Below are 25,619 nucleotides of genomic sequence, written 5' to 3' on the forward strand. Positions count from 1 at the left end.
GGCCAGCTTTGCATTCTGCACTAAAACTGTTGCAGAGCATGTCTGAGAACCAGACAATAGATGTCCACATTTCACATCACTGCTTAAATAGCAGTGCAAGAAGTTGAAACAGGGAGCTAGAACCCTGTGTGAGTTTTTTTTCAAAAACTCACTCTTTTCAAGTAGTTCTTGCATCTACTTTATATAAGAATAGAGGTTAAAATGCTAAAATTAAATAAAAATCAAATGTAAGCTTGGATTTAACCCTCTCAAGGCAGACGTTGCCGATTTGCAACAGTTAAAAACTAACAACCTGATTACCCCACATGCATATTTTATGAGTTTTTTTTTACTCAGAAGTACCACTGCAGGACTTGGTTGTGCATTAGCAACAAAAAACTTAATTTGAGCCTGAGAGGGTTAACCTCAAATTATGAAGACTCTTCCCTTGGGCTATTTTATTACAAAACACTGCATATAGTTTAACTGCTATGCAGATGATACCCAGTTATATTCACGCCAAAAATATTCCTAAAATGAGAAACATCCTGTCACATCCTGTGATGCTAAGAAACTAGTCCACACATCTGTTACAATTGGGGCTTGACAATTGGAATTCCTTATTATCAGGCTTTTTTAAAAAACCACAGTCTAGAAGGAGAGACCATAGTAGGCTCCAGAACTGAATTTTAAATCTTTCATCTCACCTACAAAGTCTTGAATAATCAGGCTCCATTATATCTTAAAGGATTAGTACCATATCTTACTATCATACCTGAAATCTGTCTGTGTTTGTTCCTTTTTCCAATGCAGGAACTCCTGCAACACTTAAGGGAAGAGGAAAAGTTTTATTGACTGACCAACGCGTAATTTTTGCTGTGATTTGTTCCTTTTCCCGCCAACTCTTCCTACACAATCAGAAGTTGAGCAATCAAACTTTGCAACAAAGAACAAGATATGTCAACAGGCTAAAACTACCAAACTTTACTTTGCTATAAAAGGATTGCATCGTTTTAATTTCACAACCACCAGCACAAACAGGGCATCTGCTACTTGTTTATTCAGTGGTTCTTAAAGTTTTAGAAAGGGAGGCGGAGCCTCTCCTCTGAAAACAGCTTCAAGTTTGAATTCAGGCGACAGACATCTTATCTACTTTTATGATTATACAGTAAAAAAATATTAAAAAGTATATTTTTTGTTTTGTTTTTTAAATGAACTGAATGAAGCATATCATTAATGCTGGATCAGATGACCCAGAAACATCCATTAGTTATGGCTCAGGCTGCTGGCGGTCTTCCCATGATGCCTTGAAGGTTTCTTCTGTGCTCACGTCATTCACTCCCCATGTGTTTTATTACTGTCTTCTCTCTTATAATGGCTTTTGTCCCCTCTCCCTATGCTCTCTTTTCTTTTCCTTCATTCCCATCGACTAGTTGAGGCACAAAGCTGCCCTTCCCTAAGCCGAGTTCTGCCAGAGGTTACTTCCTGTTAAGAGGAAGTTCTTCCTCCCTATTGTTGCCAAGTGCTTGTTCATAGGGGATGTATTGATTGTTGAGATTTTCCCTCTAATTTTGTGGGGTGTGTAACTTACAATATAAAGCATCTTGAGTTAGCTGTTTTTGTAAATTAGCACCAAATAAAGTAATTTTAATCTTGTGTGTACACTGATGTGGATGTGAACTGCCTAAAGTTTACTTACTGTCCACGGATCTTGGACACATGCTCGGAGATGTAGGAGTGGATGTCGCAGTTCTTCCTGTAGACATCAGCCAGCAGCTCGCCGAAGTAACGCGTGTCCAGCTTTGTTGGCTCTGGTATCTCCTTCAACTCAGTCCTCACCTCCCTCCTTGAGATCTTCTCTATCACTGGAGGTGGTTTCGACTGTATGACATTAACAATCTCCACCTCCTCCACTTCAACAGCATCCCCCTCCTCCTCTTCCTCCTCCTCTTCTACCTCCAATTCAACCTAGAAGTACCAGGACAGAAACAGATCCATAAGCACTGCGTTTTATCCGAATGACACGATTAAGTCCTTTTTCAGTCTTTTTTCATGGTTAGTTAGCCAAAGGCTCTCGGAAACAGACACTGCATCGTATTCAAGAGAAAGCAGACATTTCTGCAAATCTGGACAGCACACATCAAATCAATCAATGAATAAATAACATTCAGATCAGAAGTAAAGTAAATAAGTCTGTTAGGTAATCTGTTGGTTCTTGCTTTCCTCTCCAAAAAGGTATTTTAAACATTTTTAAAGAAAATCACCAGAAGTGACAGCAGGAAATAAGCCACACAAAGCAATTCAGGATTTCACGAGTCAGTATGATGACATGAATCTGTCATCTTTGTCTGTTTCTCAGCCGATAACTGTAAGGAATGCCATTTTGTGCTTTAAGTAAATTCTCTTCTCAGCTACATGTTGAACACCTGCCAACAGGGATCACACTTGAAAAGAAATCCTGACCGAATCACAGCTGCACTAAACGACATCTTAAACCTTTTTAAGGTCAAATAAAGGTTAAATAAACACATTGAAAACTGCTGCTTCAAAGACCCCACTATTCTTGAGAGGACTTTCTAGGAAGGGTTAAAAGCCAACTACCAGGAGGCTGCACTCCTTTATTTACATAAGGATTACTTAAATATGTGGGGAGACAAGGCTTGGCTGGCAGTTTGCATTCCAGTTCATGTCTGAAGCTGATGGGGTTAAGGTCAAGACTGTGCAGGAAACTTGAATACTTCTGCAGAATTGTCTTTATGGCTTTATGCGAAGACGAACCATTGCGTTGAAATGCTGAAGGGGCTTCCCTGACCTGCTGGCCTTCACTACAAATAAAGATCCTATCCAGGCCTGAACCAAAAGTACTGATCAATATTGGACATTTAAAAACAGGTGGCTGAAATCTGCCATGCTATACTTCCAAACTACACTCAATCAAAGACAAACACATGTGTCAGCTGCAGCTATGTGCATGTAGCAGCAGAGTCGGGTCAAGCTATCGTTGCGTAACTGGTTATTGAACACGCTGAGCTGAGCTACTGGCTGTGTGTGCTCTTCCCACAGAGAGCACCTTCACGCTCTGCAATCGTTTGTCAGTCACACTTGTTCGCTGACACACGAGTGCTCCAAATCAACATCGTTTACAAAGTAATGTCTCGTATCGACCTGTTTTCTCAGATGTTTTTATTGCAGAATTGCAAAATGCTGGCTGTTAAAAAGCACTTATTCACAACTCAACCCTCCAGACCTTCAGTGACATCTTACAACAAGACAATCTCATCTCTGAATCTTTGCAGCTGAGGGAAAGTCCCAAGTAGTGGCTATAATTATTTACAGAGGAACAGAGAGACAGAGAGTGACTGAGAGGAAAAAAACACTAAATGGTTTTTCAGACATGTTTGTGTTTTGCCCATAATTTGAGACATTAATATTTCATTCAAGTTTACACACGAGGGGAAAAAAACTAAGATGAACGAAATGAGTCGATACTGTCATATTAAATCTTTAAAAAACTCATTAATATAATAACTGCACTTTGATTTTATATCTAATTTCACTTTCTGTCCACTACAGTAGAGATATGTTTCACTAATACAATATTTGGCAGGTATTTTCACAGGGATACAGATTTTACAGGAATAGTCAAGCTGTAGTTTTTTAACTTTTTCACAATTTTAAAATTCTATCCATCCATCTTCATCTGCTTTATCCGGGGCCGGGTCGCGGGGGCAGCAGCCCAAGCAGAGAAGCCCAGACCTCCCTCTCCCCAGCCACCTCCTCCAGCTTATCCGGGGGAACACCAAGGCGTTCCCAGGCCAGCCGAGAGCTATAATCTCTCCAGCGTGTCCTGTGTCTGCCCCGGGGCCTCCTCCTGGTGGGACATGCCTGGAACACCTCACCCAGGAGGCGCCCAGGAGGCATCCTGTCAGATGCCCGAACCACCTCAGCTGGCTCCTTTCGATGTGGAGCAGCAGCGGCTCTACTCTGAGCCCCTCCCGGATGGCCGAACTTCTCACCCTATCTCTAAGGGAGAGGCCAGCCACCCTTCGCTCATTTCCGCCGCTTGTATCCGCGATCTCGTTCTTTCGGTCACTACCCACAGCTCGTGGCCATAGGTGAGCGTAGGGGCGTAGATCGACCGGTAAATTGAGAGCTTCGCTTTTACACTCAGCTCCCTCTTCACCACGACGGAAGAGGGTGAATTTTAAAATTGCTTACTAAAAAGTAACGTACAGCTGGGGCTCTTTGTTTACAGTTCCAAAGAGCAAACAGGGAGGTGATGTTCGCGTTAAGTTTTGACTTAAAAAACAGGAAAACTTAAAACTGTGACGAGTTTTACGTTTTAACTTTTAACTTTTTTTTCATGCATTAAAACTCAAAACTAAAACTAGACTGAGCTGTCTGACCTGTTTTTAATGTTACAAATCACTAGTTGCACCCTTTCCAAGGCTAAGTATTAACAATTAAATTAATAACACCTTATAAATAACAGTAATAAAACTAATAAAGACTCATCAACGAACACATACTGTTCAGTTTTCTTTTCTTTTTTTTTTCTTTTTTTTTTACAGTTCACAGGTATAATTCATACTGACTTTTATGTGAAAAAAGAACCCTACACAGGTTTCTACTGTCAGTGTGATCATGTTATTGCCTGACTCTGAGCACAGTATGTACTAGCAGGTTTTTTTAAGGCCTACCTGTGACTTGTCATGGTTTTGCAATGTACATCTGTGAGAATGCCAGCATCAACATAAAGAGTCTGGCACCACCGCTGAAACTATTCCTCTTCCTGCTTATGCATTCTGTTACTACAGAATGAGTACTTTTTACTTTCGGTACTTTAAAGTACATTCCACTACTAACGCTCCAGTTCTTACTTAAAAGGTATTTTTACGTGTTGAATTCTACTTATTGCACTTTTAAACTCAGGTATTTAAACACAGCAATTTGGCCAATTTGACGACCAACACTGACGCTAACACTGGAAATCATGGCATTAAAGCTGCAAAAACAGCTACTTTATTATGTTCTAGAACTTTTTTAAAGATTTCTCTGCATTTATTTATTTAAAAATACCTGCCTGAATGATCTTTCCGGACTGAACAACTCAGAAATTTCTTTTTAAAACTAAATACGTTGGACTAAACAAAGATAAGGAGAACGACTGTTTTATGAAATCATTTCTTCCTACAAACTGTGGCTGAGCAAAGTGGTTCAGCCAGATTCCACACAAGCTCGAGGGAAGATCACAAGCTGGAATTTCCCACCAAGTGAAGTTTAGAGCAGTGTGCCATTGGAGAGTCAGCAGGTCCTGCACAGAGCACTACAGGTGCAGCTTCTTTCACCACTGTCACAGAGGTGTTTATTCACAAATACTGTGTTGCACAGTGCTAAAGAGAAAGGTGTTTTAAAACATTTCGCTCATTTTTGCTACAAGAGACAAACACAAGACTACAAACAAAAGAACTCTGCAGGATTTTTCTATAATTCATGCAAAAAAAATACTTTCCCCTCCACATGATTAAACACTGCACACATACACAAAGAAGTTACTGCAAGGTTGTGTCAACAGATTACATCATAATTTACAGCTTTTACAGATGAACTAGTATTTCAGCATATAAGGTACATAAACACTACCAGTGGGAATCTTGGTTGTAATGCTGCAGGTTTCTTTTATGCATGGCTCATATAATAAACTGCTGTGTAAGTCCTATCAGGAAACAGTGGCACAGGAGGTGAGTGGGTGAGTGTTACTATTGTTAAAATAAGGGTCAAGGAAATTCCAGAGAAGGGAAGAAAAACACATGTAGTGAAGCTGTTTAAATGCCTGAAAGACAGCAACAAGCTCAAGTAACTTCTCACAAGCTCTGGGGAAACAGAAATGCAAGACAATCGCTTGCCTGTGTGAGACAAGCCTGACTAAACCAAAAAAACTGCTGAAGTTTCAAAACTTTAATCCCTCAACAGAAAGAAAAGCTTATCTCAATGTTATCTTTAATTTTTTGCAAAGTGAAAATATAAACATCCCTCTAATCCTGAGAAAACCCACAGTAAGTTTCATGCGCATGATCTGTGTTACGTACTAAGTTAAGTCTCCCACCTGTTAGTATATTTTATTTGTACCTATTTTATTTTATTATTTATTTACTTGTATTTATTATTGCTCTTGTTTGGTTTCTGTGAAGCACTTTTAAATGTGCTATATAAATAAAATTGTATTGTATTGTATTATGAGGCACAAGAGACAATGAAAGTAGCACAAAAACATGATAAACAGTAAGTAAAATGCACGTTTTTCTATAATAAATCACACAAAGAGCGATTTTGTTTATTAAAACAGGTCCTGGTCTCACAGAGGAAGAAAAAACAAGCGACTCAGATGACGCACAACTCTGGTATTTGACAGGCTGTAAATCCTATCTAGACACTGTGAAACCTCGAGGTTGGTTAATGATCCCACACAGAACTCAAAGGTCACAGCAGTGCCAAAGACTGGCATTACTTTCTCCTGTTTCTAATTCTTAAACAGTAAGAGTAAAATGGGAAACAAAAGGAATGAGGCACAAAAACTATAACAGCGTGGAGGTGGGTGTGCCTGCTAGAATGACATGCCTGTCATTCTAGCAGAGAAAAGGAGCGTAGAAATGACTGACGGGCAGATCAGTCTGGACACAAACACGACTCTAAACAAGCCACTTGCTATCAGCAGACATGCTGGTAATGGCGTGTAATCTATATAATATTATTATTTTTCACAGGTTAGTGTCAAAAGTGTAAATATCCTCCTTTTTTTAATAAACTACATTATACAGCTACACTCACCAGTCCCATTTAAATTGACTTGTTTTATAGCACCTGCAAATCTGTGATCTCTTTTATCTGTAAACATGCACATACAGGTTGGTAGCAATGTGGGTAGTTCCAATGAATAGAATCTCTCACAACGCACGACAGACAACTGGTATGAATGTCACGGTAGATCCGCACACTGATTTAACAGTCTTTTAAAGCCACTTCCCACACGTCTTAGATTTAAAACACAAAAAAAACAGATATCAAAAAGATATAAAACCGCAACAAAATCTTCAAATTGTATATATTTATATATCAGGTCAATAAGTTTAAGGCTCTTTGAGCAAAAAACTGGATTTTTGCTCAAAGAGCCTGAAATTAAACTTGACCCCTGAGCTCAGTGCTCAGTGTTTGTTACAATGTTTGCTTTTTTGTGCTATTTTAAAGCCTAAAAATGTGTTAGCTACTCAAAAATAATACCAGTCAGTATATCACTACAGATTAATGCAAATAATCATTAGTTACAGCCTTTCAGCAGTATGAGGGTAATTAATCGCGTTTCATGTTTACCATCTCAAATGGGTGAGGTTCTCCAGTTTGATTTTCTTCTTCCTAACTGGAGATAAGATTTTTTTTTACCTGTGATAAGAACTCAGGTATTTTAAGTAAACGTGGTAAAAAAAAAAAAAAAAAAAGTTGAAAAAGCAGCAGCTTCCTGTTTCGAATGCAAACAAAACTCTTTCAGCCTTCAGTAGCTGACTGTCACGGGCTATGAATGGAGCTTCCACAAAGAGCAGTAACTCAATACATCATCACCTCACTTCTTTGGCAGGCCTTCTGGTCAATGTGTGTGTGCGTCCGTGTGTGTGTGTGTGTGCAGGTCAGTGCATGAGCCGCACAGGCTCTCAGAAGCCTGAGTGACTGTGAAACACTAGAGATTGTTACTGGAGAGAGAAGAGTCACGTTACCACACAAGCCTCTTTGTGTGAGTCTCTGTGAGTGTCTTTGTGTGTGCATACTGAAGAAAAATCCTTATCATGCATTTGTGTGTGCATGACTCAGTCTGTCTTTTTAAGTCTTTTTAAATTATTTAATTTAAAAATAATTTAAATTATTTTAAATTATTATGAATTATTGAGCCAGGAACAGTCAGAAGCCGCATTAAAATGGGGAACTGAGATGAAGGTGGGTTGCAAAGCTGCTTGCACATATGCATCTACTGTTGGCAGACTGTTGTGCTTTCTGCTGTGCAATCGGCCATCACGTGAACGGCAGAGACACCTGCTGATCTGTCAACATCTTGGCAAGCCTGAACAAACATTAAATTTAATTTTTAAAGACATCAGACGTGTAAAATCCTTCATTCACAAAAGTGAGACACGAGACATTTTAATCTTATTAAAAATAAACATTAAAATGGGATATTATTACAATAGAGTTTAATGCTGTTTTAAGCCAGACCTTTAGTTCACAGTTTTATCCAAAGTTTTCAGATTCCCTCAGTAGGAAATAAATAACTCAAACACTGGAAGCCACCGAGTAAAACTAAAACAGGAACTCAACAGGATGCATTGAACAGGTGGGATATTTGTTAGCTGGCAACACTGCATGTGTTGGGTTTCCAATTGTAGTGCAGGGGCCTCTGTGATTATGACTATTAAGTTTGACCTTTAACAGGTACAGACTGTGTTACCTTAATGATTAGATGCTTGGATGAACCACAGTTTTGTAGCTCAGCAACAGCACTGACATGTAGTGCATGCTCGTGAAGATGGATTCAGTCACTGAAAACAAAAAAGGCACCGCACTGGTAACCAGTTAAGCTTAGACTATCTGTCTTACTCATTTTTTAATGAATTAGAAGCAACTGAAACAACCTGCCTCCATAGTGCAGTGCCTTATACATTCGCCTAAATTTGAGAACGTGTCAGGAAGGGCATATGGTGTAAAAAATCTGCAAAAACCGCAACATTCAACGCTACTCGCAGTGGTGACTCCCTTGTGAATAAGGGAGCAGCTGAAAGTAGCCAGAAGCAGGTAAAACAACACGAAAGCCTACCAAGCACATAGACTCAATGTCACCATAGCAACAATGAAACTACCTTGGATGTAATAAGCGTGTGAAGCAGTCATCATTAGCAACTCTCTTTAATGCTGTCACAACACAACTACCTTTGATTTGTTTAGTTTACAACTAAATAGTGTGAAAACCAGCTGATTTCAGAGTGCCGCCCAAAGGAGCAGACATTTATTTGCTTGGCACTTGACTGGATGGGTCATCTGTTTGGTACTAACGGCAAACTTCAGTCAGTCAAATCAGCAAGTGATACGAATCATGGAACGCCGAGGAGGACAAACAAGCCGCAGTCTGAGAAGCTGCAAAAGCTAGCAAGCAAATAACAATGGTAACTATGGCGTTAGCATGTCATTAGGTGATTCTATTGTGCATAAAAGGCAGTCACAAACTGAAAATAGTCAAAAGGTGATTGGATGAACCATGTACTGTCATATGTAAAGCATGCAGTACATGATGCTACTTTATTAATCAGTAGTCATAGGACACTGAATGGGTCCAACAAACTGTGGCTTGGCCACAAGTCCACAGCTTGAAGCCAAACCACAGTTTGTCTTGAAGGCAAGACGGATGCACATGTGATAGTGATATCCTACAAGAATCCAGCTGCACCGGAAAGTATTATTTACACAACGTGTTCATCAAATAATGACTATAATTACAAAAACATCTCTGGGCTTTTGGATATGAAGAGGGCAAAAGGTGGGGCTCACTCTGAACAGGTCAGCAGTCTGTATTTCTCTCATTTATGTGCCTTTAATAAATTGTGAGAAAAAAGACAACAAGCATGAATGAGATCAACATAGCTGTGCCGGCTTTTTAACTACAATTGATAAATGACTTTTAATCTGCTAATTTAATGGCAGTTCAACTTTCACAACCACAAACCAAAACAAAATGTATAATCCATTAGCTTCAAAGAAAAAATAAAACATGACACTGACAAACTTGAACAGACACTATGAAGTCAACTCAACTGGAAACCTCACTGAAGCCAAAGTGATTGCAGCATAAGGTTATAACTCTGTGTCTGTGGGTGTTTATCATCAGAGAAGACTGAGGAGCAGATGGTATACTCATGATAAAAAACATGATGCATTTCAGCTCTTTGAAACTTGCTGATGTTTGAAAGGAGTTGACGCTGCAGAAAATATGACAGGAAACTCACGTCAGACAGGCTGGATCTGTGTGGATCACCTGTTTGATCAGCTGTTGATCTTTTTAACAAGATAAAAAAGTGGAAAGTGATCATTCCTAAGAGATTCCTTAAATTTAAACATTTAAAACATGATATCCTCATTCTTGCTTCACCTCAATGTGACTCCCTTCTTCACCATCCTATAATTAGGCTTGAATACCTCACATACCACACAGCGGTGAGAAAAACCCTCTAAGGAAGCATCGGTGCATAAACCCTCAGAAACCTTCAGCTCAAACACAGATAATCACGTTCACAGAAGATAGTCGTAAAGACTGCATCCTCCACAGCAAACATGTCTGTCAACAACCACCCTGCTTAAATACCCATGAACCTGTAGTTCTTAATTTGGCAGAGAATTTTTGTCAGAGCACGAAATACTTCAGGGAATCCTTGAAATCTGATTCTTTACACGGTATCAGAGATGTAGAAGTTTCCATCCATCGTAAAAGACAGAAAAATGTGCTGAATGTTGCTTCCACATCAAATATCTTCCTAAGAGAAACTACAAAGCCACACATTAATGCGTTGACCTTTACTATGTGAGAATTTACTATGTGCTTGCTGAATCATAAGTCATTAAATCAGACAGATCTCCTCTTCGGGGTCGTCTCCCTGTGCACCTCTGCACCTGTTCTAGCCCTGCTGCTATTTTTAAATCACTCCATGCAAGCACATGAAAAATTTACGGGAAGGCAAATCCACAGCCACAGCCAAATGTTGTCCCTGAGGACTCCACAGTAGAAGTCTTTGTTAACGGTCTGGTCCTGTGGGACACATGTAAAAACCCTCTTGGTCCTTCTACTGACAAATAAAGGTTGAGACAGTTTGACAAATATGTTAAAATTGAGGTTCACAGTTAAAAAATTGCGACATATATTCCTGACATTCATCCAAGTTGTCCGAACAGGAGTTCCTTGGAGCTAATCTGCCCTAAGATGACCTTTGAGATGGAGTCTCCAAACCTTAGGATCCCTCCCCTGTTATTCTAAGCTCATATCTGTTTATTTTGGACAACTGTTTTTCTTCTTCATTTTTTCTTTATTTTGTTAAAAAACTGATTGCAACATCTTCCGGCATATAAGCATTAATTCATGAAGAAAAAATCAGAGAAATTATGAAAACATTCTTTAGCTGCAGCCCTGTTCTCGTTCGTCAGAGAACCGTGTTGTCCTCTAAAACTTGCTCCGTGCAGGTAATCCAAGTGCTTTCACACAAAAGTGGGAAAACACGAACCTGGCAGGGTGAATGAACAGGTCAAAACTACTGCCACACAGACAAAAGCCCTCCCGTTTAATAAAAACGAATCCTATCCTCAAGCAACAAGATTTCGCTTCACATAAAGCAAGAAACACATGTGCAGACATGCTTTTTACTATACCTTGCAAAAGCTGCTACCATGTGAAATTTGCGTTTCATTGCACCAGATGTCACAGTCAAACCCGCTCCCAGGTCATAAATATGCTAATATATAGCATTTTAACTTCAGCCTGTACAGACCTGCAACTGTAAACTTGCATTTGCATGCAAAGCAGTGGAGCGGTGTAGAGTGTCCTACGGTCACTGCAGGCTTATGGGCAGCGTTTTAGGTAGTGATGCATTTTAGAGAAGCGTTCCTTGCGTGCCTGTGGAAGTCTGTTTATGTTGTGTGTGAGAGAGAGAGAATAGGTTAAATGTTTTTTTTCACTGTGGGTAACATTTTCAAAACTGGTCCGGCAACTTTTTTCTCCTTTGATCTTTCCGTGTTTATCGCTAGAATTTAAGCCGAGACTTGGCTGGTGACAAACATGATGCAGATCACAGCGGTAATGGTTACCTGATCAGTGCAAAAGGAAGCGCTATATTCATTTTCTTCTCTGTAGGCGCCTGATACAAGTCAGATCTACAAAACAGAGTTTGATCTTGAGAAGATTCAGTTATGCCACACCTTCCATTCAGGTTTAACTGATACTCTTTGTTAATCAGTCGCGTCGTGTTGCTTTTGGAAACATTTTATCTGCCGCTGTCACACACTGTACAGCCTATGAAACATGACTTCATTCAAACCAAAACAAAAATGTGGACAGCCTCCAAAAAGAGTAGCTGGGACTCTCTATCACATAGGTGTCAAACTCTGGCCCGCGGGCCAAATTTGGCCCACAGCCTAATTACATTTGGCCCGCGAAGCCATACCAAATTACTATTAGAGCTGGCCTACTGGTATTATACAGCTAATATATATATTGTTTAGTATTAAGCTTTGCTTGTTCCATATTCAGTTTTCCAGCAAAACTTATTTGAGTCCATAAGAAAAGATTCATTCTTATATCTAGACGAAGATTTTTTTTTCAATAAATATTAATGTTAGCCCGCGACTTTGTTCCAGTTTTGAATTTTGGCCCACTGTGTATTTGAGTTTGACACCCCTGCTCTATCAGTTCATTTAGAACTGAAGAAGCCTTTTGGATGAGAGGTGAAACACACAAGTCCAGTTCTCTTCGTTTCAAGCGCTCAACGATTACCTGGATGATGTAGAACCTACACAGATGTGAGGCAGTTACAGTGGGGCAAAAAAGTATTTAGTCAGCCACTGATTGTGCAAGTTCCCCCACTTAAAATGATGACAGAGGTCAGTAATTTGCACCAGAGGTACACTTCAACTGTGAGAGACAGAATGTGAAAAAAAAAATCCATGAATTCACATGGTAGGATTTGTAAAGAATTTATTCGTAAATCAGGGTGGAAAATAAGTATTTGGTCAATAACAAAAATACAACTCAATACTTTGTAACATAACCTTTGTTGGCAATAACAGAGGTCAAACGTTTACTATAGGTCTTTACCAGGTTTGCACACACAGTAGCTGGTATTTTGGCCCATTCCTCCATGCAGATCTTCTCAAGAGCAGTGATGTTTTGGGGCTGTCGCCGAGCAACACGGACTTTCAACTCCCGCCACAGATTTTCTATGGGGTTGAGGGCTGGAGACTGGCTAGGCCACTCCAGGACTTTCAAATGCTTCTTACGGAGCCACTCCTTTGTTGCCCGGGCGGTGTGTTTTGGATCATTGTCATGTTGGAAGACCCAGCCTCGTTTCATCTTCAAAGTTCTCACTGATGGAAGGAGGTTTTGGCTCAAAATCTCACGATACTTGGCCCCATTCATTCTGTCCTTAACACGGATCAGTCGTCCTGTCCCCTTGGCAGAAAAACAGCCCCATAGCATGATGTTTCCACCCCCATGCTTCACAGTAGGTATGGTGTTCTTGGGATGCGACTCAGTATTCTTCTTCCTCCAAACACGACGAGTTGAGTTTATACCAAAAAGTTCTACTTTGGTTTCATCTGACCACATGACATTCTCCCAATCCTCTGCTGTATCATCCATGTGCTCTCTGGCAAACTTCAGACGGGCCTGGACATGCACTGGCTTCAGCAGCGGAACACGTCTGGCACTGCGGGATTTGATTCCCTGCCGTTGTAGTGTGTTACTGATGGTGACCTTTGTTACTTTGGTCCCAGCTCTCTGCAGGTCATTCACCAGGTCCCCCCGTGTGGTTCTGGGATCTTTGCTCACCGTTCTCATGATCATTTTGACCCCACGGGATGAGATCTTGCGTGGAGCCCCAGATCGAGGGAGATTATCAGTGGTCTTGTATGTCTTCCATTTTCTGATGATTGCTCCCACAGTTGATTTTTTCACACCAAGCTGCTTGCCTATTGTAGATTCACTCTTCCCAGTCTGGTGCAGGTCTACAATTCTTTTCCTGGTGTCCTTCGAAAGCTCTTTGGTCTTGGCCATGGCGGAGTTTGGAGTCTGACTGGTTGAGGCTGTGGACAGGTGTCTTTTATACAGATGATGAGGTCAAACAGGTGCCATTCATACAAGTAACGAGTGGGGGACAGAAAAGCTTCTTACAGAAGACGTTACAGGTCTGTGAGAGCCAGGGATTTTCCTTGTTTGAGGTGACCAAATACTTATTTTCCACCCTGATTTACGAATAAATTCTTTACAAATCCTACCATGTGAATTCATGGATTTTTTTTTCACATTCTGTCTCTCACAGTTGAAGTGTACCTCTGGTGCAAATTACTGACCTCTGTCATCATTTTAAGTGGGGGAACTTGCACAATCGGTGGCTGACTAAATACTTTTTTGCCCCACTGTACCTCACATCTGTTAAATCATAGTATTTAAATGTATATATGTTACCTTACCCTAAAGTAAAAGCCCTTAACAGCTCTTTGTACCGTGCTTTAAGTGTGCATATTTCTATTGTAAAGATGGGCATTTTAACAAGATTGATGTGCCTTTGGAGTCAGCCTGCAGAACTGCAGTTTCTAGCAGGTATGCATTGGCTTCACTTTTCAGGCCTGGAGGTTGCAGCTCATGGGTGAATTTTAGGGGTGGGGGAAAAAATCGATACTGTGTAGCATGGTGATATTTTGTTTGCTAATAATGTATGGATACAGGGACAGCAGAAATCGATATTTTGTTACAAAAAAGGTTTTTGTGCTCTGACTTCAGAGCATGTTGATCCTTTTTCTGAGCAAGAATCCTGACATTCCTTCACTGTCCAAATGTGTTTAACTTGTTTTTGGCAGCAATAAACATGACAGTTTACTTATTTTAATCTAAGACATGTCTTTTTTATTTAATGTAAAATTATATTTTGTTTTAATTTACTTTCAAATTCTTCAGTTGCTGAAGGGGCTGCATAGTTTTCATAAACTGCATCGTTCAGAATAGCTATAATTGTACCAGATGGTTGATTCAGTTAAGTTGGACTAGACTGTAATACAAACCGTTCAGTTTGTCAACAATAAAACTGAAATGAGAGAAAGACTGAGTGTGAGACTTTGATATTAGATAAAATGAATATTGATAAAGTTTACCTTTATGTACAGAATCTGAATATCGCAAAATATTTTTAAAAATTGCAATAATATCGTATCGTGCGTTAAGTATTGTGATAATATCGTATCGTGGGATGTATGGTGATTCCCACCTCTAGTGAATTTCCCTTTACGCTTCAGATTCTACCTCTTATCCACACTGTGCAGCCTCATTGCGCTATGGCTGATGATGAATATGGGAAAAGGTGAGAAGTAAATGAACGGTCTGCAGCATCTGCATTTGCATCTAATAACCAATCCCCACCCCTCTCAAGTGCTCAGGGAATGTCTTTCAGTCCTCAGATAACAAAGGTCAAAAGGCCTCCGTGACATTCAACAGCACTCCAGCCGTCTCTGCACACTACAAGAATCCATCATGTTTTGGGTTTTGTTTTCTGAACTTGCTCCCCTCCCACGGGGATGAACAATTTTAGCCCTCCAATCCTTCCGGCCTCACCGGTGGGTCTGTGTTCATTACAAACATGCTGTGTGTTGAGAAATGTTTTAGTCAAATTTCCAAGAATGTGTCACACAGTAAGAGTGGCGTTTGTGCTCAAAGTGGCTTCAAATGACTTCAAAAAATGTTCAAAATGAAAACCATCATTAAAGTCAGGAGCAGACTGACAGACATTTCTTTTTCTGAGCCTGATAAAAAAAAAAAAAAGTCAGGTAAACCACAATTTGCTTCATGTCACTTTATCCTCACTAAAAATGAAATCATCAAGAAAGAATTCTTCAAGCAGGTCAAGAAAAGCTGATTAGTAATAAGTTGTAACCGACGAGCTGACGGGAAAGAACGCTGCGAGCAAGTTGGAGCGAAAGCAGATTAGAGGCAGGGGTAACTCCAGGACACTCTGCAGGCGGTTGATGTACGAGCAAAGACTGTGATTACGAGGTTTTACCTTTTCATATCAAACCGTTTTATTCTAAGATTAAGTGAAAAGAAATGAAGAAAAAGACAAAAATGCCAAAGAAGACACAGAAAAAGATGAAAAAGTCATAAAAGCAAAGAAAGAACACAGGAAGTGAGTCAGTTTGACCAGACGGGCTTCACCGATGCTGATAAAAAGTGGCTTGTGATATTTTCATCAGACTATCAAAACATGCAAATGACAATGCTGTAAGCTTATAAGGCAATGTAGCTACCTATAATCAGGCTGGTACAATATTTGTTGAATTGCAAAGTTTTACAGCATTGGAATAGTTAACTAGGGTTTCATTTACACAAGCCATTTCTTTTTTATCAAATGGTCAAACGCAGCTTTACCTTCACAATAAACAAGTCAAAGGTCATAAAAGTGGAAATATGTCAGTGATAAAGTATTACATAACTGTGGACTGGCTGATTAATTTGTTAGTGGACTTAACAGACTTAATGGTGTATTTGATACACAGGATTTTCTTCGGCTGTGTCAAGAAAAAAATGCCACACCAGCTCGATAAATCAAAGATCCTCCCTGCTGTAACAACAGCCATATACATGACACTGCAGGTTCAAATCCAAAGAATGCATCCGCCTACAGCAAAGGCCTCTGGGAAGTGGCCAGACACACCTCAATTTTCACACCCACCCAGCGTGGTTTGTCAGTGTTGTGACCGTTTCAGGTCCTGTGATTACGAACAAAGTGCTGTGGTAACAGTGTGACTGTAAAGCAGGGCGTTGCTGCCTGCACAGAAAGCACGCATGTGCAATGAGTTGCCCCTGGCTGAATTCATTTTAAAACAAAACCAGATAAAAACACTTGCTATGCTACTGTATTTGATGAACTAGTGTTCCCATGTTGAGACTGATGGGTGTGTCTCTGCCTAACTGACAGATGAACTCCACACCCCTTCTGCATTTTTCCGTCTTTTTCCATTTTCATGTTGAAGAAACAGCTTTGACTTCAAAGTGTCTGTAACTACAGACAGAAACCAACAATTGTTGTATCAAAAATATTGGACCATGATCAGATTTTTCTGTGTTCAGATTATCAAATTCATAATTTGATTCATAACAAGTTGAAGTCTTGTCTTTTGGGTTTAAATTTTGATTTATTTATTTTTTTGTTGCATCAGTGCTGATACTCAGGTACAAGCAAACAGTCTTTCGGTGATTAGACGTCAATGTGCAGCATGTTTATAACCACACAACTAATGTAGATGTTTAAATATTCGCTGAAATGCGGCAGAAACAAAAGATAGTTTTAAACGTTTTAACTGTCCAGTCACTCTCTGCCTCACAACTTCATACTGTTGATTTAATTTGTATATAACTGTAACGCAGTCCATCCTTTGCGTTTACATGTCAAACACAGTTTGGGGGTTTCCTTGAATGCTTGCAGCGTGAACCTGTTGAACTAGACTGTGGTGTGGTGCAAAACCTCTTCTAAGTTTTTCTTTTTAATCTCGAAATGCCACTGTCAGATAATGGACCCACCTCTGACTTGTTATAACAAGCTACAGTCTCATTTGCCTAATGGTGTGTTCATCACTGACATGAAATGTCTGTTGGTGGAGTTTCGATCTGTATTCCTATTGCTGCTGACTTTTTTCAAATATTATCCTCATCATTATTTGCACTTTTCGTTCGTCTTAACACCATGAAACCAACTAAATATACTTTAAATAGATTTGAAGCTTGTGCTTTTGTAGCTTTAAAATCAGTGATGAGTAGGGATGGGTATCGAAAACCGGTTCTTGTTGAGAAACGGTTCCCACTGTTTCAATTCCTTGGAATTGTTTGCCATTTTTGCAAACGATTCCCTTATCAATTCCAGTCGCCCCGAATGACGTCACCACGTTGCGGAGCGTCATTTACCTGGCAGGAAACATGGCGGCTCAAACGCTCAAAAGTTTGGTTATACTTTACAAGAACGGATGACAACAGGGCAACTTGCAATACTTGCAAAGTAGATATTTCATTTAAGGGAGGAAACACTGCGAATATGCAAAAGCATTTGCTCACAAAACACACGATGACCTTAAATGAATGTCGTGTTTTTAATTCTGCTCCGGACTCGTGAATCTCAACCCAGCAGCAGCGGTAACGTTTGCACGTCCTCTCCCGTTAATGCGGCAGGTAAATAATCAACTAACAGTGCAGATTATGTTAGCGCGATCTGCCTTATTACAAAACCTGCCGTTACTGTGCATTTAGGTGACCATGATGAGACAGACAGAGTCTGGCTCAGATGCTGGCAGTTCTCACTGCAGTCTACCAGTAGCGTCTCCTTTCAGGCCAGGATAGACGAATGTCACCGAGCAGTGACTCAGTTTGTGGTCAAAGGCTTGCACCCATTTGCCACAGCAGATGCCCCCGACATTCAGTAAGTGAATGTGTTTAATTGTAGGCAGGGACATTACTGGATATTCTTGTGTAATTGCTACTGAATAATTTATGTTATACTTTGTTATTGCTACAGAAGAATATTTATTTTATTATTTTACATTTACAATTTTTTTCCCCGGGGACCCTGTGACACCCCATTGAAGAGCCGTAGGCTGTGGATCTCTTAAGATGTCACTGTTGGGTTTGTAAGGCCATGTTACTCCTAAATTTCTATCTTGTTCAAAGAGAAGATATAAAACAAAGTTCTAAGCTAATCGACCTTAGTGTTCTCCTTTTTAAAAAAGAATCGATAAAGAATCGAATCGTTAAACAGAATCGAAAATGGAATCGGAATCGTGAAAATCTTATGCTAATGCTTAGGCAGTACAGAGACTTCTGCTTTATAGAGCATTTTGTACCCATTAAGGAGGCTTTTGTGACTGGGTGAATGTGAGGTCCTTACCTCCTCCTCAACACTTGTCGCAGGGCTCTTGATAGGACTGGTCGAATGGCTGAACACAGATGAAGACTTCCTGCTGGTGCTCTGAAACAGCCGGCAAAAGAGGGAGAGAACAAAGAAGAGACTGTCAGACATAAAGAGAACTACAACAGACCTCAGTCCTTGGGACACTGAACCCATAAACCCCATTGAACTCCATCAAAATAATCATCATTTATCTTATTTTATTTGAGAAGCCCTGTTTGAAACAAGCTGCACCACTCTGTGATGCAATATGAATCCACTAGGAGAAAAAACTCTGAATCTGAAGCTGAGGCATCAGAGCAGTCGGAAGCTGAGGCCCGTTAGTAACATGAATCTTGCTCTGCTAGACCCAAACATGGCCTCACTGTCCTACAACACTCAACCCCATTTTACTTATTCGTTTCTAAGGTTCTTCCTTGTATTCTTTAAATAAATAATTACATGGTATACAAACTCTATGTCCAACATACAGTGTGTTTAAATAAATCTGAATTTGTGATTTTGTATCATGACCTTCAGGATATCCAGTTCAGAGCACTAATAAAGAACAGTGCAAAATAAATGGAGCTCATTGGGAAGTTAAGTGCAACTTGGAAAAATTAGAAAGCTTATTATTTCCCATTTGAGGGCGTCTACCCAGCAACAACGTGCCAGAAATTTGAATACAGCTGCTTTAGCCTTGTATGCTTTAGAAATGTTTTTAAAAATCCTGACATTGTGAGCATTGTTGACACTTGTTTTCACTCTGAAGGCATTAACAAAACCGAAAATTGAATCCGAGCCAGTAAAAATCAAAATACATTCCAATGAGGCAAACAAGCTGTGAATTAGACAAAAAGCGGTCCATGGGTCATGAGGTGTGCCGCTAAGACACAGTAGAAATCTGAAATGCTCAGCTATTTTTCCCCATGAATCTATTGATAATAAAAGTATACACGGATGCACACGCCAATTAAAAGTTTTGCAATGCTTTAAAAATCAGAAAACAAATCGGTACACCAATACACCAGCGGCAAATGTCGTATTTTAAATGAAACATGCTTTACCCATGAGAAACACTACTTCATGGCTCTACTTGGCTACTACTTTTTTCCTTTCTTCTCCACTGAAGCACTGTTGTGTGTAATTCTCCAGGATGCTCTTGTAAGTTACTCGAATTCCCATTCCTAATCAGTCAGTCCTATTAAAGTGAGACGTCTGGACAACGAACCGTTTCAAAAATGATGTTTAACCCTTTATCTACCATGGGCCGGCTAGCAAGCCCATTTTACAAAATTAAACAGTTTAAGAAAGAAGACGGGCTTTTAAGGGAATAATCAGTGTATAATGACAGCACAAGACATTCACAAGGTATTGTTGTCTGAACACAGACAGAACGAATCCCCTCTGCCTAGATTTACCATGTCTGCTTCTATTCCCTTACTTTCCTGAACGATGAGATTTTAATCTTTTTACAATTTTATAGCCAAGATAAAAAAAAATAAGTATTCGAGGCCTTTATGAATCTTGGTCAATAAAGGGTTAACAAACACCTTTGATGATTACTTGAACTATGAAACAAACGAGTGCCAACAGTTACACTGAAATCTGGAAACCTAAAAATGATAAACGGTCAAATACAGCATGTAGTACTACTACATTACTATACTACATGCACAGCCTCCGGTCATTAAGAGCTAACTATAGAGCATGGCAGCTTTTTCTAAAGTGAAAGTCCTGTAAGTTACTGGCACAACAAATCAGCTTCAGCTCCTTTATTAATTAAAAAAACGAAAGACGAGCGGCAGTTAAACACTCGATCACCAGAGTCTACTTGAGCAGATGTGGATCCCATCAGGTGGAACAATAAATGAGTCTTCAAAAGTCAGGGCGTGCCGCCTCAGCAGTCAGACGGGGTGTGGCAGCACGTCTTTATCACACACGGTGTGAGCACTTTCAATGCAGTGGCTTAAGCAGCAGAATGAGCCTGAAATTGTAAGTAGCCAAAGTAAAAAAAGACGCAGAGGAAGTTTTTCAATTCTGCTGCACTCGACGCTAGATATATGAAATAAAATCCTCATTAAAGAGGCAGATAAAAATGTAGAAAGCTGATATAATTCAAATGTTTTCAGCCTGCAGCAGAAACCTTGTGTAAACCATTGCAGGCGCAGAGGCCAACATATTCAGGAAGCGATTACTGGAGCAGGGAAATGTTCGCTGGCAAGACTTTGGGAATTGGAGGACCACACCGGTGTCTCGTAAATCAACAAATGATCAAGGAAGATAAAGATTCAGAGAAATCGGAGCTCAGGCTGAGTGTACTCAGGTAGCAAAACTCAAGAGACCTAGAGCGCACTTGGTAGTGATCATGAGGACGTACTGCTAATAATGCCATATCGTATTTTGCCAGCGAGCCTTAAGCTGTTTGTTTTACTGGCAATGGGCCGAGCTGGCAAAAGTTCCTTAATCCTTGAATAAATGTGGGGAGATAATGCAAGACATTTAAAGCACTTTATTCTTACCTCTACTATAGTAACTTTGTATACTTCACCATTAAAATTATTCCTCATTCATCATAGCTATCCGTGGCTTCTTCTAATTGGCTTCACCTTACAAACTGATGATTTTAACTACAAGTGGATGGTGCTGCTGTTCTCACAGCCAGAGTCATGTGCCTGAGATGACCATTTTCCTTTCTAACTGAGCTCATAAAGAGCTAAGAGCAGAAAAAACTGCCTTTACCTGAGCATTAATAGGAGCCTGAAGCCTGAACATCTGGGTCATACATTATCTGCCTTTTCAGCACGGCAATAATTTACTGGGTAATCAGTTAAGGAAACTAAATACTGTAATCAGAGTATCTAAATCTAAAGAAAAGACCCCCACCTCAACTACTAACAGTTATTCAACAAGGCTAGCAGCCCCCTTCTAGGAGATGTTTTGCAGACACGGTACGACGACCTCCATGTGTAGCTTCAATGTGAGCGATTGGTTGTGTTTGGTGTTTGTATATAATGAACAGAAGTTCTTGCCGTAATACAAGTAAGTATTTATGCACTCATGCATTTCTTTAAAGACATAAAATAATGTTAAAAAAATTTCAACTAAATGTTTTCTGGCTTTATTCTGGATATTTACTTTACTCTGCATATTGTTTTTAATCTAATGAAGCGATACACATGACGGATTTTCACTCTGCTAAACCCCACTTAAAAAAAATAGCATATGCAGTAGTGATGTGTCGGTCGCGAACGAAGTGGCTCTTAGAGCCGGCTCTTTTTAGGGAGCTGAGCCGAAAGAGCCGGTTCTCTAAAAAGAGCTGGAATTCCCATCACTAATATGCAGTATAATGGATTGCATTTATATAGCGCTTTTCGGGGCCCTCAAAGCGCTTTACAATTCCACTATTCATTCACTCTCACACTGGTGGAGGCAGCTACAGTTGTAGCCACAGCTGCCCTGGGGAAGACTGACAGAGGCTGCCATATCGCCCCATCGACCCCTCTGGCCATCACCAGCAGGCGGTAGGTGAAGTGTCTTCCCCAAGGACACAACGACAGACTGTCCGAGCCAAGGCTCATACCGGCAACCTTCCAGTTACAAGACGAACTGCCAACTCTTTGAGCCACGATCGCCCGTATTAAATGGGAAAGGCTCTTATAAAGGCTTTTATATTTACATAGTAAAAATCGAAATTCCTCCTTCATGCCAGCAAATCAGAAAAAGTGTCTTTGCACAAACATCACCTCAGCCTTGAGAAAATTTACAGCACAGTGAGAGAAATGAGAAGCTGATGCCATATTAGGAACATGCTTACATGGCTAATGCTTTCCTGATGGCTGACCCATACTATCTGCACACAGCAGCTTCCCTGCTCTGATAGCTGACTGCAACTTAAACCAATCACCCATCTAAAGATGTTTAACAGCCATGTGTGAGCAGAAACTGATTTATACCAACACAAGATCTAGTAGATTGCATCAAAACCACCAAATCTGTACTGATACTTTAGCATTTTATGCTTGTGTTTTTATCTCTAATGGGTAAAACGCTTAGTTTTAGTGAGTGAAATCAGTCAGTACGTAGCCCACTGTACTGTGTTAAATAAATTTTTGGGGGGGAAATGCAAACACATAACAGTATGAAAAATGTCTGAACTTTTTTGTGTTGACTGTCACGTCTAGTTTATTTATATCTAATGTAAATAGCAGAAGATAACCGAATGTGCTTTAGAGACAGGCACATTCCAGGCCTCCAAAGAAAATACATTTCAAAATACATAAAAAGTTGACAGGTGTGTTTTGTTGTGTTAACCAATAATGATAGTTATTCAGTGGTCATTAAAATGTCTGATGATTAATTTCAAACACACATGGAAAACAAACACAAGTAATATCAAAGCAGTGGTAGAAAAAAGTAATTTTTATATTAAAAAGAAATCCCTGAAAGTGCTGCCTGAAGATATCCGATTTCTAATTAAGCTTCTGCAAGAATCTCATGTTTTGGAAACTCCCTGCGGTGTTTTGCATCACACCAACAAAGAAGAGTTTAATGTGGGTGATTATTGTGGGTATTGTAAATAACATATCTTAAGAAATCTTCATTCTTAGTTGCTGTCAGTAAACCATATTCCTTTTTTGGTTTGCCTCCCAGTATTTCTAACTTTTGAACTGACTAAATAATAAGAGTTGTGGGGGGAATACTGGTTGAATGCGCGCATGGGCCTCACCTCTGTCATGCTCAGATCCTGGTACATGTAGTCGTTTTGGTTGCCGATACTCAGCTGTTGCATATTCTGCAGGTACATCGGGGACACCACCTGCTGCATCACAGGTTGCTGCATCATAGGCTGCTGCATCAGGACGAAGGACTGCTGCTGCTGCTGCTGCACAGGCACCAGGTACCGCAACGTCCCATAGCCGGCGCCGTTTACCGCGTACGGCACCGCGGACACCTGAGACACCTGAGACATCGGCGTCACCGACGACACGGAGCTCCCGGAGAGCACAGGGCTGGGGGAGACAAGCCTTGTAACCATCGGCTCCGGAGAGGCCTGTAGATTCTTGAAGCTGGTCGTCGTCGTGATCGTTTTCTTGCTCATCTGAGACATCTTGATGGATCGGCCCAGAAAGTCACAAAACCGACGGAGCGACAGCTGAAGTGGGGAAAACGCACAGCGGGATAAAACAGAGCAGGTCTGTCAGCGCTGGCTGGGCGGAGGAGTCGATCCACCCGAGTTTAACTTCCACCTCTGCCGAGCAAAGTCTGGTCAGAAACGTACTGCTTGGAAAGGAAAACCAAACTCTTGAGGGAGGCGGGCGCTCTACTCCTCTGTATGCAAATCCTGGCGTACGCGCCACAAAGTGGGAGGGCGCAGGGCGAAAACGCTGCTCACGACTTACAAAGTTCAAACTCACTGCGCTTCGTCACAATGGCCACATAGTTTGTAACCTGTAATAAACGAGTTACCACCACGCCCTGATCTTGGCTGTGCGGGGAATGTGTGCTGCATGCTCCTCCAGCACCGCCAAACACTTTACCTGCACACCTGTGCTAAATGCTGAAGAGGTGTTCTCCTTTCTTTAATGTGTTGTATGTCAGGTTGGACTTTATATAGGCTGTACCTGAAGAAAATACAGGTAGCCAGTGAAGTTTGACATTAAAATGATGCAAGTCAGCCGCTAGGCGGAGACAAACACTCACTTATGATACAGACAAACACTGAACAGCTAAAACAATTACACATAATGTAAGTTCAAATGTAAGCACACGTTTTAGTAAAACAGTGAGTATATAAACTCATCACAATAAGATGTTGCTTAGTTTTTGTTTATGTGAAATTGGTTGCATAAAATGTTCAGCACGGCTGTAAAATTATATTTGACCAAAGGCAGAGTGTAGAAGTGTTTGCAGTATTATTAGTTTTGTAACAATTTTTTACTCATTAGCTGTGTTTTTATTAACATTTACATAATCACATATTTGAAAAGTGTAACTTTACTTGCTTTTTAAATTTATACAAAATGAGACTTGATAAAATAAAAATAATAATAACTCTGTGAATTAATCTTTGTAGCATTATTTCTCCTGCCTTTACTCAAAATAACAGATATTTCTTTGATTCTAGCATTTAAATGCTGGTTAAACAATTTAATAATATAACTCTTTAATAAGATGCATTATCTTGGACCACGCTGTTGCACTTTTTCCTGTAATACTGGGTTGCCACAGCTGATAATCAGGTTATCCCGCCCTATCCCTAGCATCCTCCTGTGTCACACCAACCTTCTGCGTGTCCTCCTTCACTACAGCCAACATTCAGCATCCTACATCCAGTGTTTCCTCTGTTCCACCTCTGCACATGTCCAAACCAGCTCAGCCTTGCCTCTCTATCTTTTGTCACCAAACTGCTCTACCTGGGCTGTCCCTCTGTCTCTCCCTCGACTTCCTGTCTTCTTCAAAGTGTAAAAACCATTTCCAAACCATCCATCATAGCAATTCTCACTACCATGTTGTAAACCTTTCTTTTCACTCTTGCTGCTGTCTGTCACAAATCATCACTCTCCACACACTCTCTTCTTCACTTCCTCTCCTCTTGTCTCCTTTCTGTTTAACAATACTATTTATTTCATAATGTTTGCCCTTATTTTATTTTTGTTTTTGCTGGCTTACTGAATTAAGACAGTAGCCAAACATCTCCACTTTGGTCTGGTCACACAAGTCTTGTGGTTTGCTCACATGTAACTTTGGAAACCTAAGTTGTGCTGCCATGTTGTTGTTGTTTTTGTTGTTGTAGTTTAAGAGAGAGAAGAGGATTTCTCCTTGAAACCTTCCTAAACAAACCATACTTGTTTAGTATTTTTCTAATTCCCCTCTCATGAACATTTAGCATGCTAACCGAAATCTGTAGAGTCTGAGATGTAG

At 40.2% G+C, this 25,619-nt stretch overlaps 1 protein-coding gene across 2 annotated transcripts in view; it reads right to left on the bottom strand.

The window, feature by feature from the left end:
* pof1b (POF1B actin binding protein) overlaps positions 1–24,057 on the bottom strand; it is a 43,140-nt gene extending 19,083 nt beyond the window's left edge. For both annotated transcript variants that reach the window (XM_087847517.1, XM_087847516.1), the window contains exons 1-3: positions 23,425–24,057; positions 18,696–18,776; positions 1,679–1,947 (exon numbers count right to left, since the gene is read on the bottom strand). In XM_087847517.1, the coding sequence (XP_087703643.1) occupies positions 1,679–1,947; positions 18,696–18,776; positions 23,425–23,805 (731 nt within the window). In that variant the 5' untranslated portion in view covers positions 23,806–24,057. The remainder of the gene's footprint in view (positions 1–1,678; positions 1,948–18,695; positions 18,777–23,424) is intronic.
* Positions 24,058–25,619: the final 1,562 nt, after the last annotated feature.

This window comes from Neolamprologus brichardi, chromosome 10, assembly GCF_056152115.1.
Source record: "Neolamprologus brichardi isolate AB-2024 chromosome 10, ASM5615211v1, whole genome shotgun sequence".
In the NCBI taxonomy this organism is placed as follows: domain Eukaryota; kingdom Metazoa; phylum Chordata; class Actinopteri; order Cichliformes; family Cichlidae; genus Neolamprologus; species Neolamprologus brichardi.